This window comes from Carassius carassius, chromosome 44 (assembly GCF_963082965.1).
Source record: "Carassius carassius chromosome 44, fCarCar2.1, whole genome shotgun sequence".
Classification (NCBI taxonomy): Eukaryota; Metazoa; Chordata; class Actinopteri; order Cypriniformes; family Cyprinidae; genus Carassius; species Carassius carassius.
This window is the reverse complement of record NC_081798.1, coordinates 15,763,750-15,781,725: the sequence shown is the minus strand read 5'-3', so window position 1 is coordinate 15,781,725 and position 17,976 is coordinate 15,763,750. Positions and strand designations below refer to the sequence as shown.

Sequence of the window (17,976 nt, the reverse complement as noted above, 5' to 3'; positions counted from 1 at the left end):
ATATTATGAACTTTCTCTAAACAAAGAATATGAAGTTTGTCCTGAAATGCATGTGAACTTGCACAATCTGGATCAAAATGGAAACATTTTCAAACTTTGAAGACACCAACAGAAGCCCACAGCTGGCCCTGTGACTATTTTTATTATTGTTAAAAAAACTTTTTTTTTTTTTTTTTTACAAACAATTTAAAAAAAGTCTATAGTGAGTAATACCTCAACATTCAGCGTATAGAAAATACCACTAAATTAAAAAAAAAAAAAAAAATACAACACTGATCAAGTGTAAATTATATTATTAAAGGGAAATCAAGTATATGCAATACAATTTATATGATAAAATATGATCAGTTAATTATGTGCTCAAAACACATTTAATTGCAAACAACAAATAAATAAGTGATGGAAATGTGCTGCAATCATCTCCCTCCTGAGGAAATCTTATCTGTCAGTTTCTGGTGCAAATAAAGATTTGGTTAAATGGTTTTGATAAATGAATATTCAAGTCACATAACTCTTCAGTTTTGGGAGTTTCTTTGGGCACAAATTAGCAATTACTGAGTAATGAAGACAGAATGTGTGGATCGAGAATAACAAATTAGACTCAAATAATTAAAAGCGGAACATTACATAGATTCACATGAATAATCACTAACATCAATGTCAGTTTAACTTGAGGAACTAACGATCAATAACAAACAAACAACAGAATTGTTAATGAAATACTAATGAGGATGCACTAAATAAAATATGAAGATGTTTTCAAGAAATTCAGGTTACCTAGTTCAGTTTTACAAACCAAATTCTGTTTCTGCGATTTGATTTGGAATGGAAAACAATTCTGACTAAATGAAATTCTATTTATCAATAGAAAAAAACTCATGTTTTTCCACACAGATCCACCATAATACTTAAAGGGATAGTTCACCTTAAAATGAAAACTGTCATTATTTCCTCACCCTATTTTGTTTTCTGTAGATGACAAAATTGAGAATTTATGAACTGTTAAAAAAGAAAAGAAAAAATGGTTTGAAATCTAATCAAAGCCATACCATAGTTTTATGAGAAACAGAGTAAAATAAAGTGTTTATTCACTGATAAACAACATAATTTACTCAACTCTGACACTTCTTTTTTCATATTTACTCAAGTCTGAAACTTTATGGCTTTTACCCAAACAAAACATTTACTGTAGTGTATGTAGCAACAGAATATTTGTTAGAATGTACCATGAACTTTTGAAGAGGGCAAGATTTAGTTTTTTTCCTCACACAAACCTATCAAATAGCTTCAGAAGACTTTAATCAGTGTTGCTTTTGTAAATTGAAACTATTAAAAGTTATTAAAACTAAATGGAAAACTAAAAAGCAAAAAGGTAAATAATTTCACATCATAGAATTAAAAAAAAACAAGTAATATGGACCGCTTTTATGATGCTTTTTGGAGTTTGAAAGTTGGCAAGAGTACGTAATGATTGTGTTTTCTGCACAAAAAAACAATGACAATATCACATTTTTTGGTGAACTATCTCTTTAAAACCAACTGAAAACTATATTCACTTCCTTCTCATTTCCCACAGTTGTGCTCTCTCACTCTTCCTCGACCAGCATCTCTCTGTCTTGGCCCTGCAGGTTTTTTTTGCCGCTTCCTGTGATTGGTGGAGGGGTGTGCTCACACCTGTCCGTCCTGTCTGAGTCGAGGTCCAGCTCCTCGAAGGAAGAAACGCTGGAGGTGTCGCTGCTCTCCACATGGTCGAGGTCCCAGGATCGGTCTCTGTCTCTGTGTGAGTGTGTCCGTGTGGTGGACGGGGCAGGTGAGGTGTCTCTGCTTTCTGAGTGGGGCAGGCGGCTCACAGAACTGCACTCGCTGTGGGAGTCAGCACCTGTGTGTCACACACCCACACAAACACAAGAGGTGATTCATTTTTCACCGTAGTGTCACAGCGAGCAAGCAGCACCTCTGCTAATGAAAGTGTCTCCTGTGTGGCTAGCATACCAAAGCTATAAAATATTTCTAGAACTCCTGGTCTTGTTGTCTCTTAACATTTCAGAGTAAAAAAAGAGACGCTTGTTTCCTTCTGTTTAATCAGCTATTCCAGGTCGTTTCTGCTGCGGTGCTACTTGCTAATTAGCAGTTGTGCTTGTGTATCCGTTGAAGGGAGATGATGAGTGTTTGGAGGAATTCATGTGTCGGCATTGAAACATGTGAACACAAACCTTTGCCTATATCTAGATTTCTGCTCACCCATTCAAACTCTCTGCCATCACGCTAAAGATATTGCAGCATAGTTGCGATGTGTATTCATAGCATACATTATTGGTGGTTGCCGATTTAAAAAGATCTTGGCATGCGTCCCTCCTTCAGTGCACATCTATGAAATTTCTCCAACTGTTTTATCATCTACTATTTTGACTCTTTTGACCACCTAGCAACCACTCAGAACATCATAGCAACATCATGGCAAAAAAACAACAAAAACAAGCAAACAAAAAATAATGTAAAAATCCAATTTTTCATAGTTTTTTGTTTATGCATTAAAAAGCACATATAGATACATACATATGCACACATTTTTAAATGCAGGCCAATGCCAATTATTTGATAATGATTATTAAATATGATCACAACCAATTAATGGCTGATATTAAAATCCTGTACTATTTTGTATAAATAAATTAGAAATCTAAAATCTGTGATTTTTAAATACCACATTAGTGTCGCTTTTATTAACCAGAACTACTAAAAATTTATTTCATGAATTAAAATAAAGCTAATATAAATATTACTGGAAGTTTTTTATGAAAATTCAATATCTTATATGAAATAAAACTATATGAAATAAAATAAAGCTCAACAGAAATATAAAAACATTAAATGATTAAAAAAAATGGATAAAAAAAGCACAGAAATAAATTAAAATATCAATGTAAAATATAAAAATAAAGGCAAATTAAAAATATTAATAAATACAATAATAGTACTGAAATAGTACTGAAATAATACTAAATAATAATAAAAAAAAAATCTAATTGTTCAGAAATGTAAAATATAGTTTTTCATTTTTATACCTGCATGAAAAAAATGCTTTTAAATATACTGTAGGGTGCACAAATATTAAATTTAGCCCTGTAATGATAATATAATAATAATTATGATAATTGTGACCGATAACCCTGAGATATTAACCTGTAATAATACAATTCTATAATCTATTTTATCTAAATAAATAAACGAGATTTACTAAATATTATATGTAATATTGTTATACTTTTTTTTTTTAAAGATTAACTTTAAGTGAGGGTTAGATAATGGCAAAGGTTATCTAAATGTAAAAACGGGAAATTATAAAATAATGACCAATACAGATACATTAAAAATTATGAAATATCAGCCAGTTAATCGATATAGAACTGGTATGTTCTGGAAACATCATCTTCTCTATCACTCGGGAGTTTTAGACACACACACACACAAACTAACAGATTGAGAGTGGTGTGTGTTTGTGTGTGCGCTCATGCTGCTTGTGAAGGAGACCCCGCACGCTCACACTCAGTGTGTCAGAGTGACAAACGTGTCAGGACTGCCTGTGTCTCAGCTTTTTTTTCTGCTTATGTCAGTGCTTCTAAGATGAAGGGATGTTTTGTGTGTCTATTAGATGACCGCTCACTTACTGTTTATCTGCCTCCTGCTCTTCCTGTCAACGTGGCATTTTTATAAGTAGGGATGGACAGACTAGATGAAGGGAGGATAGCGAGGGATGACAGGGATTTGTGTGAAAGTGAGAGAGGAATAAAGATGAAGAGGCTGATAGTGGTGGAGAGAGAGAACAAAGTGTCCTTCATATGCCATCAACATGCATGCCGGAGGCTGCGGGAAACTCTTAACGTTTTTCTTCATAACCTACTACAAATGTGAGTCAGTAGTAGTAGTAGCTCTGAAACATTTCAGAGGGAGGGAAGAAGAAGAGTGAGAGGGAAGAATGAATTGCCTGCTCTCTTAATTGTTTACCACCTGCTTTCTGCAGGAAATCGCATATTTGCAGCATGCAATAATGCTGAGTTTTGCAAATATACACTCTATAATCAGCCTAATTTACATAGAGAGAGTGGATGTTTGCACTAAAAAACAAATAATGCAGCACTATTTCTACAAATTTAATGCCTAGTTAAACTGGACTGCAAGTGTTTCTGAATTTAGTGGTTGGGTCATGAAACAAGCTTAAAAAAAAATCTACTGTATCTCAAACAACGGTGTGAGAATATTAAATATAATGTAATATTAAAGTAATTTTATTATTATTATTATATTATTATTTAAAGAATAGCTTAAATTTCTTTTCACCTCTTTCATTTCTGTAATAGTGAGGAATGATTTGTATTTAAAGCACCCCTTTACATTACAGCATACATACAACACACATTAGTATATTTTAAAAGAATCATTACAGATTTTATATGTTAGATTATTTTTATTAAAATACACTGATTAGCTGGTAAGTCAAGAACAGTTTTATGTTAATTACTTAAATGAAAAAAAAAAATGCTGATTACTTTATTAAAATGTATTTAAAAAAATCAATCTTTCAATTTATCATTTTCATTTTATAACTAATGATACAGTTGCCCTGACCTTGCAAAATCTGCTCCTAGACAGTTAAAACTGACATAAGATAGGTATTAAAGGGATATCTCATACAAAAATGTCAATTCTGTCATTAATTACTCCCCCTCATGTCTCTCCAAACCCATAAGACCGTCGTTTACCTTGGATCACAAATTAAGATCATTTTGATGAAATCTGAGAGCTTTCTGACCCTCCATAGACAGCAGTGCAACTGACATGTTCCAGGCACAGAAAGGTAGTAAGGACATTGTTAAAATAGTCCATGGTACATCAGTGGTTCACCTAAATATTATGAAGCAATGAGAATACTTTTTTTTTTTTTTGCACAAAGAGGACAAAAATAATGACTTTATTCAACTATTTTGTCTCTTTCACATCAGTCTTGAATGCACATTCACAGGAGTATGCAGGGCCAGAAAGCTATCGGATTTCATAAAAAATATCTTAATTTGTGTTTAGAAGATGAACGAAGGTCTTATGGGTTTGGAACGACATGAGGGTAAATATTTAATGACACAATTTTAATTTTGGGTGAACTATCCCTTTAATTTGAATTCAAAGGCAGAAAAAGATATTTGAACAACTGCAAAATAATTTATTTGTAAATATACAATCATTTTTGTTGTAAATTTCTAAAGAAGAAATGCACTGACATATCTTTCTCTCAAGCAGAGGGAACCTTAATGAGCGTATGCTTAAGTGCAATTACTCTTTTATGATTTTTTTTTTGGTGAAATTTAAGGTGTTACAATTGCTCTTGGGTTTTTGTTTGTGACGACCTGCACACACACACACACACACACACACACACACACACACACACACACACACACACACACACACACACACACACACACACACACACACACACACACACACACACACACACACACACACACACACACACACACACACACACACACACACACACACACACACACACACACACACACACGCCTTGACATGTAAAGCACATTTCATGAAATTTGAAGCTGTTTCGTGAGCAGCATCTTTTACCAGGGAACAGATGTGAAATGTTAAATCTGAGCAGCGAGGTCAGCTTCACACTACTTCAGCAAAACAGTGATTCATTCAGCATGATCACTTGCAGTATCTGCTTAAAAATGTGTAGCTGACACAGCGCTGAAACTGTCTGTGACATTAACTTATTTTTTTAATTATTGCAATTTAACAGTCTTCAAAAAGAGTTGATAGTGCATATTGATAATTAAATGGTCAATCATTTCTGACTTTGCAGCTGCAGTGAATGTCCCCGGCACTTTCAAAACAGCACAGACATCTGCTCAAAGACAATCAGAAATACTTCACCATCAAGGACTAGAAAATCTGTTTTCTTCTGTTCACATCTGTTCTCTGCACTTTGTATCACTAAAGGCACACTGCTGGCACACTTTTGCTTATTAAAAAAGTGTAATAAAAGTGTAAATTTTTCGGTGTATTGATATGTACACTAATAAATAATAAGCACATGTTTATTTTGGTACTAGGAAGACAGACTGAATAAACTGACAGAAATAAAAGTTTAAAAACTTAAAAGTTCAGAAAAAATACTTGTAATAATGCTATAAATTCTGAAATAGTTATTGGTAATTGTCATAGGTTTGATTCCTGGGAAATGCATTAATTGAAATTGTGTAGCTTGAACGCAATGTAAATCACATAAAAAAAAAAAAAAAAAAAAAAACCTAACAAAAAAAAAAACATCATGAAATTTTTTATGTAAACTATTCCTATTATGACCCTTGTACAAGATGTAATGTAAGTCCCCAGAAAGTGTCTGTGAAGTTTGAGCTTAAAATACCCCACAGATCATTTATCATATTCTGAAAATGCCTATTTTGAGTAGAAACAGAAACACGCAAAAACGGCTTGCTGTGAGACACTCTTTATAATTTATGGGGATTAAAAAAAAGGAGTAAGTGGATGTTTATCATTGTAGGGTGTGTCTACACACTACCAACACACATTTATGTTCAAACAATGTTAACGTGAATTTTGCATAACAGTTGCTATTTAACTTATTCCAAAAATACTTATACTAACAGATGATAAATATATTTATAGTGCATTTTCAACATGTTTTCTAAGCCATTTCATTTTAGTTTCTAAAGTTAAAAACCAACTATAGCAACTAACTTTACTTCTTAGCAAGTGCTATTTCTGTGTATGCCACTGGAGCGAGGGTCTTCAACTGGGGGTCTGTGACTCCTAGGGGCTCCGCAGCAGCACTGCAGGGGGTCCGCCAATTAATGTTTAATCACTAATCAGAAAGTAAATTATAAATATAAGCACCCTCAAATGAAAGCAAAGGCACTCTTAGTTGTTACTGTAATCTTTTAATATTATTGGAGAAACATATTTAGCAAACACTCGACAGTGATACAAGCACGGGACAAAAACATGGCATTTCAAAATAATAGATTACCTAATAGACTACCAGAAACATAATTGAATCAATAGAATGTGATTTATTTATTTATTTTTTTATAAACGTTTAGCTAAAGTTCAGGAGGATGCAAATGACCTTCTGACTTGTAAAATTAAAAATGACTCTGCAAATCCATTTAAATACTTTACAACAATGAATGAATTGTGATTTTTATTTCAATGTGCTATAATTCATAATCTCAATTTTATTAACAAATTAATAATATAGAGGTAGTGATGCATGTGCAACAACAATAATGTTCATAGATCTGATTTACGGTCTTAACATATAATTGATTTATTCTTAATCATAATATGGTTCGTTTCTTTTAACATCGAAGGCTATATGCTTAATATGTAGCTCTGCTTGACACATTTTGTATCAGAGAGTCCCTGCTCCATGCCTCTATCTCCCAAGCAGTGTTGGGGAGTAACTAGTTACATGTAACGGCATTACGTAATTTAATTACAAAATTAATGTAACTGTAATTAGTTACAGTTACTAAGAAAAAATGAGTAATTAAATTACAGTTACTTATGAAATTTTTAACGATTACAAAGGGGATTACATTTGAATATTTACACACATCCACATACAGATTTAAATGATTTATTTCCCAAATTGCACTGACTATTCTGAGACATACCGCCCTAATAATTTCCGGCATGCAGAAATACAGTCTGGTTCGTAGAATCCAGTCATAAAAACGAAATGTCTAACGCGGACGGAATGTGCCACATTTTGGATGACTAAATCAAAAGTAGGTCCGTACACTTGAATCAAAACATGACATGGACTAGTGTCTGTGAATATTAAGCTCCAAAAATGCAATATATGACTCCTGCACCTTCCGCGTGTCTGTGGAAATCAGGCGCGGACTGGACACCGGGAGAACCGCGACAATTTTTTTCCCAGTCCGCCCCTCCTGTAAATTAATGGCAAAGACATGCAGTTTCATTTACTACACATAGGCCTACTGAAGCTCGCAGACCTCTGCCGCCTCAATATAGGAGTACACGAGCACATAAACATAATTTCTAGAACTGCTCTGTGTCACTTCATGCATTTTACTTATTTTGAGAAAACTATCATCATATACAAAGAAACAGCAGTTTAAAAAAAACACCAATGTTTCAGGAGTTTATTATACAGAATATGACACATGCTTATTAGATAACTGTATTTGAGTTGATATATATGCTTTTATTTATTATTATTTAATTTTCACAAATTTAGAAAAGTAATCAAAAAGTACTCAAAAGTAATTAGTTACATTACTTTAATAAAGTAATTGAAAAAGTTACACTACTATTACATTTTAAACAGGGTAACTTGTAATATGTAACCTATTACATTTCCAAAGTAACCTTCCCAACACTGCTCCCAAGGGGTCCTTGCCCTGAAAAACTTTGGAGACCCCTGTGCTAGAGGATCAAACGTGCGCTTGAATCACAAGAGGACAGAAACAAGACATGCTGTGAAACATATTCAATTTAGCAGCATAATTGGACCCAATAAACCAGCAGGCTTCAAATTTGTTCTTTAATCTTCTATCTTCTCGGCTTTAATCTTCTCGTCTATCATATATTATAGTTAATACTTTGTTTCAAGGTAACAGGTGGAACTGGCATCTCTAGGACTCACACACACACTGTCCAGGACAGCTGGTGTGGACAACACACCCCTCAGGTCACAAACAGCTCACCCGTGTTTCATATTTGCTCAGTGGTACCTCTGGGCTTTGGTTGACCAGGGCAATATGCCATACATACACAAAGACTGTGTCTCATTATCACTAGAGCAGGTGTAGGTGATCGCACAATTCAGCCAATATGACACATCCACGTCAAACCGCCATAAGGTGGTGGTTAATGCTGATTAAAACACTATGCTGCTAAATGTGAACTTGTTGAATTGACGCTAGGCTACTAGGGGTGTAACGGTTCACAAAATTCACGGTTCAGTTCGATACAATACACTGGTGTCACGGTTCGGTTCGGTTCGGTACGTTTTAGATACAGCAAAAAGAAAAAATTAGCAGATAAATTTCCTTGATTTTTATAAAAATGTTTTATTTATTAAAACTAACAAAGTATGTTTTTTTTTTTTACATTGAACAATGATGGAGCTATTCTTTACCCATCTTCTATGGTGTTTTCTTAGCAGCATACTGTATAAAACAAAAACAGCTCCTTATAAAAAAAAAAATGAAAATGTTATATTAGTTATGAACAAATACAAAGATGTAACTTTTTATATGGAACTCTATAACTCTTTATATTGAGTGTGTTTTTACTCAATTGGTTCTCTATAGGGCTTATGTTTTTTGGAACAAAGCAGGAATTACGGTCTGTCTGAAATGGGCTCGTGAAGGAATATTGTAACGGGGCTCAATTACATTAAGCATGTTCTTAAAACCTACGTTTTCCACTACAGCACAGTTACTCATTGCGCGGCTCGTCAAGCTATAACTGGCGGCTCGCATAGTAGCTTACAGTATCACACTGCCACTTGCCTTCAGAGCATGTGAGGCGGGAGCGAGCGGGGAGCGCGAGCGGGCGGATCTTGGACAGAGCGCAGAGCGGCAATTTCAAAAGGACGGTGGACGGAGCGTCGCATTTCCCACTCCAATTTCGCTCTGCTCACACCACAAGTCTGAAGCATGCTCATTCAAGCCTGATCCTGAATCCATTAGTCTTGCACAGTCATCAACAGTAGACTGTTTTCAAGCAAAACTCGGCTCAATAATGGGGTTCAAAAAGTAAAATGAGAATTCATACAGGTGTAGCCTATCAATATAAGTCGCACTAAGACTGCTTTAAAACTTTCACTGAGACCTCAAACAGAAAGCACAAAGCCTGTCTTTAAATTTGATTTCGTTTTGTATTAATTGTATCTTAATTTTAATCAAGGTTTCATCAACCAATTGTCTGGATTTAATAAGAAGTAAATAGAAAATAGATAACCACGATACGAAGGAGCCGGTGTGAACCTGGAGTTTGTCTCATGAATGAACCGAAACTCAGCGTATAGCCTACTTGCCTCACAGACCCGACAAATAGGCTATATATAAAGCTTGAAATGTCTACTTTTAAACAAAACAATTCAAAACGAAAGAAAACAGACTGCTCTCCCTCCCGTATGAAATGTGCATTTCTCTCAGGCGCGTTCACTACTGCGAAGATCACGAGTCAGCATCTTTCTAGCCGACAAACATAAAAAAAAAAAAATGTCTTCTGCTATATTTTACATATTCATAATCATTAATTTTGCCGGTTCGTTGTGACAGCTTTTAGGTGCCCTTAAATGTAACATGAATGCATCAGCACTGAAAACATAGAGATTTTTTTTCTTTTGGGGGCATTTTGTTTGACATGCATGCCAGCTTTCGCTCATCCCACTATTAAAGTAAATCTGTTCTTAAACGAAAATGTATTGGCCGTGTTATTTCTTTTTTGTGGGATGTCCAATTTATATGTAGAAATGCACATTTGCAAAGGTGACTTAGTATGTTGTCGTAAAAGTGGCTCGCCTTTTGATTTTGCTCTGCCAATGTGGCTCTTGTGAAAAAAATAGTGAGGATCACTGCACTACAGAGTAAGGCGCTCGCTCACTCAGTACACGCTGAAGGCTCGTTGCAAAATGGCTTATGCGTTTAACAGACCAGAAATAGAAGATCCTCCAATAACCAACAGGTCTGATATTTGGGTGCACTTTGGATTCCCTGTTAAACGCATTGGCCATTTTGCAACGAGCCTTCAGCGTGTACTGAGTGAGCGAGCGCCTGACTGAGTAGCCTAACATAAACATATAAGTTTGTGTTTTTTTCTTCTTCGGGGGTGTCAGGGGCGTTGCCTGTTACGTCGTTTGGGTTATTGGGCTACCTTGTTGAACGCATATCATTATATTTCACATTTTTTTTATTTTCCAAATATAATTAATTAGTCCAACGAACCGTTCGGTCCATAATGCGTACCGCGTACCGAACCGAAAGCCTCGTACCGAACGGTTCAATACGAATACGCGTATCGTTACACCCCTATAGGCTACTATTAGTGCCCAATAAACAGTTGGAGAGTAATTCAGTGGTTAAAAATGTTGGCTGGGAACCAAAACATTCATAACAACATCACGGAAAAACCAAACAAATGATGCTTAGTAGTTTATGTACATCAGTTAGACCCTTTCTTCTAGTAGTCAAAATAAGGCTTGAAGTGTGTAGATAATTGAAAGTATGGCTTTGTTAAACGTTTATTCCTTTAATAAATGCACTGTGAGTGATTTTAATTAAGAAAGCATCTGTGAATTGAATAATTAGTCTACCTGTTATGTCTGTCCTCCGGTCCTCTTCAGACTCTTTTCCCAATAACCATCTTTGGGCCTCTCTAACTTCGGGAACATAGAAATCACCCTGCCGAGCCAGCGGAGCCATATAGTGGATCATTCCCCCTTTGTAGATCTCTAGAAATGGATGTGCGCACAACTTCCTTTCCTAAGAGAAAACTTTATAGGTTAAACTTTGTTCAGTCCAACTCATTTATCTAACAAAAACTCAAAAAGAAAATTCTCCAAGCATGTTTCCAAGCTGAAATACACAAAGGTTTGGGGTAATATTTTCTTTAAGAAATTAATACTTATTAATACTTAATACTAAGAAATTAATTTATTCGGCAAGGATGCCTTAAATTGATCAAGTGACATTAAAGACATTTATAATGTATAAATAAAAAAGTGGTGATAAAAAAAGGATTTCTTGAGCAGGAAATCAGCCTATTAGAATGATTTCTGAAGGCTCATGTGACACTGAAGACTGGGGTATAATGATGCTGAGAATTCAGCTTTAACATCACAGGAATAAATATCTTGAAATAGCAAACAGTTCATCTAAATAGTAATAATATTTCAGAATAGAACAAATGTTACTGTATTATTTATCAAATAAAATGCACAGACACAGATTATATATAATAAAATAATATAGCAATAATTAATTAAAACATTTTATGTCTCATTTCATACAAACAGCCTCTTTCATTTCAGATAATACAATAATTTCAACTCCAATTAATATTTCATGTGCATTTATTTATTTATTTCAATTCATGCTGGGATAATTGCTGGCTAGCTGGATATTTTTACTGTACATTATCTCTCACATAATGGCATGTTAGACCTATACAAATTGTCTTTTCTAAAAATGATAAACTCCCCTAAAGGGTAAACATTTGGAAATGCTTATATGTAAGCATAAAACACACTTAAAAGAGAAATCTGTGGCATTGAAGATGATGGGTTAACAGAACATTTCCTTGTTACGTTGCTACATTTCCTCTAGAAGGTCTGACATAGACAGAGACAGACAGATGAGAAGAGAGGGAGAGCAAATAAAAGGAAAAGTTGAAAAGCTAAGAGCAGGTTTTCCAGAGACACTAAGATTAGAGACCCACTGACACTTCCTCTTCCTCCTTCCTCTCCATGGTTTTCTTCATTATTACTCACTGATTTTAACAGTGATGAGGCTTGGACCATTGCAATGCCCTTTCAGTCTCTTACAAATTCTGAACACTTACACACCTTATCAAAGCTTGGAAAGATTTCTTAATTTCAACCAATTTTTAAAGAGCCCCCAACAGTGTTGTTAAACCCCCTATTGAGACAAATCTTGTCTTGTGATCTCTGCATTAAAATCTTATGAGCGCTAAATCACACTAACTGAAACTGTCATTTTTTAACCATCAATTTACAAAAGAACCAAAAGATGCTCTGTTTGGAATGCTCAGGATAATTAGTATGTTTCCTGTTTTCTGTAGAAGTGTAAATTTGTTAAATACATCCAAAATGCATAATTTTGATAATTACATTTTTTTTCAAACCCCTAAAAGACTATTGCTGCGTCCAGACTGCAGACTCTGTGTCACTTTCACTTCAGGCAGAGTGTAATTAACGGTAGTCAAATGTTACATCAATATTCATTAAGCTGATTAATATTTTAAAGTAAAGTGTTGAATATGCAAATCCAAAATGGTCTTATGTAAGCGACTGAAGCGCAAGAAAACAAGAGAGTTGGACAAAAGTTATATTTGGATAAATAACTTACTTAAAAACACATCCTTACAAGTTAGACAATTGCTCAACCCTAAAAAGAGACCCCCTGATGTTTAGTTGTCTACATGTACTCAAACAGTCTGGAAGATGAGGGATGTTTCTGTTCTTCAGCTTTTACTGAATATCTCTCCCACCATCTGTTTCTCATAGACAAGGCTTTCAACACCTGTATGACTCATTCGAGCTGTTAAGTCTAACCTAAATCTGATTTCAGACTATATAATGAACAGAATCCAACTCTTAAAGGGATAGTTCACCCAGAAATTAACCCTCATGTCGTTCCAAGCCCACAAGACCTTTGTTTATCTTCAAAATGCAAATTAAATCATTTTTGACTGAATCCGAGAGCTTTCTGACACTACATTGACAGCAGCGCAACTACCACGTTCAAGGAACAGAAAGGTAAGGACTTCATGAAAATAGTCCATCAATGATTCGACATTAATTTATGAATCTTTGACAATACTTTCTGTGTGCATAGAAAACAAAAATAGCCCGTAAAAGAAAAAGAAAAGATAAAGTCTTGACATTTGCCAAGTTTGGTAACCCATACTACCTCAAGGGCCCTTCAGCCATAGAAATTAAGAGTGGAAGGGAGCACTGTACACTCAGTGTACACTGTACTGTTCACTGTACACTCCCCTCTACCTACAACTCCTGCCGGCACTGAGATTCGAAACCTGCAACCTTTAGGTTACAAGTCCAACTCCCTAACCATTAGGCCACAGCTGCCCCACAGTAAAATAAAAATACAGTTGGCCTTAAATTTGTCAATTGCGTTGCTGTCTATGCAGTGTCAGAAAGCTCTCGGATTTCATCAAAAATATTGTAGTTTGTGTTTTGAAGAGGAATGAAGGTCTTACAGATTTGGAACGACATAAGGGAAAATAATTTATGACTGAATTTAAATTTTTGATGAATTATCTCTTTAAAATTATGGGTATATATATAAAAAATACCTAATTAGTCTTACCTGACTTACTCTTCATCACCTTGCCTTTAGCATTAGCATATATTCTGTTCCTACACCCTAAAAAACCTGGTGGTTCCATGAAGAACATTAATAAAGTCTTTCCATTGCACTAAAGGTTCTTTTTAGTGGAACAAGTTTCTTCTTTATATAATTAAAATGTCCTTCACACTGAGAAAAAATTGTTCTGGAACTGTTCTGAAAGGTTTTTTGGGCAATCACAAATTTTGGTTCTATGGCATCACTGCAAAACCCCCCTTTTGGAACCTTTAAACCATTAAACTAACAAAGGAATTCAAAGTCTGAAAGAGGAAAAGGCCTGATCTGAAACCTTGATCTTATCACCACAGCCCAATTCTACTTCTGACAGATGATTGACGTGTTGCCACGAACAAAGCTAGAGAACTGGGGCCATAAACAGGGACAGGAGACAGAAGGGACTGGAAGCTGGGAAATTACATAAGGCTATTAATATTCCAATATCATAAACAAAGTATCCGTGCCATACTGTTTGAGATTTGGTCCCTCAAGTCCTGAAAAAGGAAAATGCACCAATGAGCAAATTTAAACAATGTCTGTTGATTCACATGATTCCAACTCTTAGGTCACAAAATTGGGACAATTGTTTGTGCAAGGATCTATGGTTAAAAATAAGCTCAGCTAATTTATCATTATTAGAAGTTTTGACTTTTTTTCTGTCTAGTACAACTTAAAATGCTGATGCATAATCCATACGTGTATTGTCCTGTTCTCTCTGTTGGGATTTTGTAATTGGTGTATGGCTGAACTATTGATTCTAGATAATTAACCAGCTCGCTGTCCAATGTTGTACTCTGAAGGGCAAGAAGATTCATATCCCCCATAATCATCAGGTCAATAGTCTCTGATGTCATTCCTTTGCCTCAAAGAATCAGCCATTGTTCTAATATTTTACCTATGCAGCTCTATAAAGTAACACATTTCATACAAGCCTAGGTTTGTATTTATAAGGCATTTCTGAAACTCCTCAATGAGTACTTCAACCAAAGCAATCAACCTAAATAAAAACTGTAAAAAAGATTCAAGTTTGTGTACTTCTGAGGGACTTGAACTGCAGTCTGTAAATTTTGCCTCTATGTTGCCATCTCTGTTAGAAAACCTGCAACAGAAACAGTTTGTGGAATTATCTTGCATGGGATGTGCGCTGGCACAGTTCCTACACAGATGAATCTAATGTTTTGAGGAGTGAGTGGCAGTCAATCACCCCAGCAATGAGGATATTTACTGTACTTTCGCAATCACCTATTCTATGTGGGGCCAGAGATTTCAATAAACTGCCTGAGGCCAGCTTTCGTCACAAAAGCTTACAAGGAAGAGAAGAAGCCTTGCCAATTTAAACATTCAAAACAGTTAAAGCATACAAACAGAAGACGTGGAAAAACTCAACTGAGAGTTTGCGTGCAGAGTTCATTAAACTTTGTAAACTTTAAACTTTTTAAACATTAACGCATACGGAGAGCCGCGCAAACACCAAACCAAGCTTTTCTTCACTTCCTCCCAGGCCTGAACGAACTAATACACCTCGCAAGTTTAAACATACAAGCATAAAAAGACATGAAAAAGGTTAATTCTGCACCCGCGTCTACAGCCCTTAAACACCGAATTGAGTTTTGTCTTTTCTTGTTCTTGGCCAGGGCCCTGTACACCGATCGGTCTGAATTCGAACACACAGCTGCTGCTGCCACCTTATGAGAATAGATTTACATTTCAAATTAGGTAGTCTGACAATAGCTCATTGGAAAAGGATTAAAAATGCCCTTCATTTTGTTTGCACTAATAAATGCTGCTGCCTGCCAGCAATCACCAATAAAATGTTGTTCCATGTTTTTTTTTTTTTATATATCGTCAGAAATATTGTTATTGCAAATATTCAAGAAATATTGTCAGGGCTCCAAACAAAAAAATCGAGTAAGGAGCCATTGGCTCCTAAAAGAAAAAAACTTAGGTGCCAAATGATTTTTTTAGGTGCCACAGAATAAAAATGTTTTATGCGTTTTATTTAAATTATTTATTTTACATTTTAACTTTTTAATCATACTGAAGTGTTTATGTCTCATCTTTTCTTGACTTTATCAGCATTTTAATCCATCTTGTAGATGACCTTGGAATGAAGGTTCACTTAAAGTGGGAGCTAAATGTCTTTTCCAACTTGAAACATACAGTCATGCGTTGTTTATTACACAAAATCTGTACCAATATCATGGACCATAAGCATCACTTGGCCCCTGAGTATAGTTTGGGGTCCTCCTCAATGCATCCTGTAAATGTTCTCATACTCTCTTAAAAATAAAGGTGCTTCATGATACCATAGAAGAACCTTTTTTCCATGTCCTAAATGGTTTCATAAAGAACCTTTAACATTTGAAGACAATAACAGATTATGAAAAGGTCAGAAAAAGATTGTTCTTTAAAGAGCCTTTGACTGAATGGTTCTTTGTGGAACCAAAATTGTTTTGTGAAGAACCTTTTAAGCTCCTTTATTTTTAAGAGTGCATGTCTTTCACACTTTCAGTCTGTTTTTCTTAATTAGTAAAATTAAATTTTATAGGAGGAGTTGAATCATGTAGACAACAGGTTAAGTAAAAATATTAAAATTCAATAGCTCATAAATATAGCAAAATGCTCCTCTTTTAGTTATTTTTCTAGCTGACTGATAAGCTTATGGACACCGAAAGGTTACTGAAGTTAATTTTACGTTGCAATGTTTACAAGCTTTACACGTTTTCGCAGTTTGAAAGTGTTGTACTGTAGAATCTCTTATAAAATAGCCTACCTTTTGATGTTAATTCATGTTCATTGTGTACTCTAGAAGTAAAGAGCAAGGTATGATAGGTTCACGTGCTGCTTGAACTGAGGCACTACTCGCGATCGCGCCTGCCGCATTAGGGGCCGTTCACATGTCCCGTCTTTTGCGCGCTCAAGTTCGTTATTTCAAATGTAGGCGCGCGGTATGCGTGCTCATAATGAAAGCGGCGCGCCTAGCGTTTTCCACGCGTTTTTAGGAGCGATATGTCAACGGCCCCTTAAAGAGCACGAAAACTGTATTTATTGTTTGAATTTTGTTATGAATTTGGAATAATTTTAAAGCTGATACTTTGTAAATTAAAAAGTAACAAAGCACAAAGCTTTTTGCGATTACTGGACGGCAAGTGCACTTCAAATAATGAAGTTCATGCATTGACAGAACACAGCATGGACTAAGATCTTGTTAAGAAGGAGCCTTATGATTATAAACGAGAACTGTTAACGATATTGCCAATATCCACACTGATGACAGCTTTACCTGTAGTAGTTTGTTCAAGATATGAACGAAATAGACGCTGTTTTTCTGCACTTTCTCTTCAAGTCTCCATTTCTCTCTCTCGCGCGTTTATCAGGTGTGTGTCAGCGCTGCTGCGCGGCAGATGAGGACTGTTTAAAACTCTTTTTCCCACTAAAACTTTGATGCGCATTCTCTCAATGCGCCAACATAACAAAAGATGTGAATGCAAAACAATCAGGAAAAAAGGCATTACATGCAATTTTTTAAGAGATAACATGTAAATACATAGGCCTAGTCGCCAGTGGCGACCTCAGCGAAAACTTCAGTCGCATTTTAATATTTATGGTCGCAAATGCAACCATTTTAGTCGCAGTTTGGAGCCCTGATTGTGATATATTTTTGAGTCTATATCGCCCACCCCAGTCTAGGTCTTGGAATATATGAAGAATTTTCACCGGATATTTTCACATTTTCATTTCAACAAGTCTGCCATGTTTGTTCTGACCAACTGAGGAAAAAAGCATTACAAAA

The 17,976-nt window shown here is 35.3% G+C and overlaps 1 protein-coding gene across 1 annotated transcript in view; it reads right to left on the bottom strand.

The window, feature by feature from the left end:
- Positions 1 to 1,439: 1,439 nt before the first annotated feature.
- Positions 1,440 to 17,976, bottom strand: part of LOC132126644 (testis-expressed protein 264 homolog) — a 63,054-nt gene continuing 46,517 nt past the window's right edge. The window contains 2 exon segments of the mRNA XM_059538049.1: positions 1,440 to 1,879; positions 11,393 to 11,561. Of these exon segments, the coding sequence (XP_059394032.1) occupies positions 1,587 to 1,879; positions 11,393 to 11,561 (462 nt within the window). The 3' untranslated portion in view covers positions 1,440 to 1,586.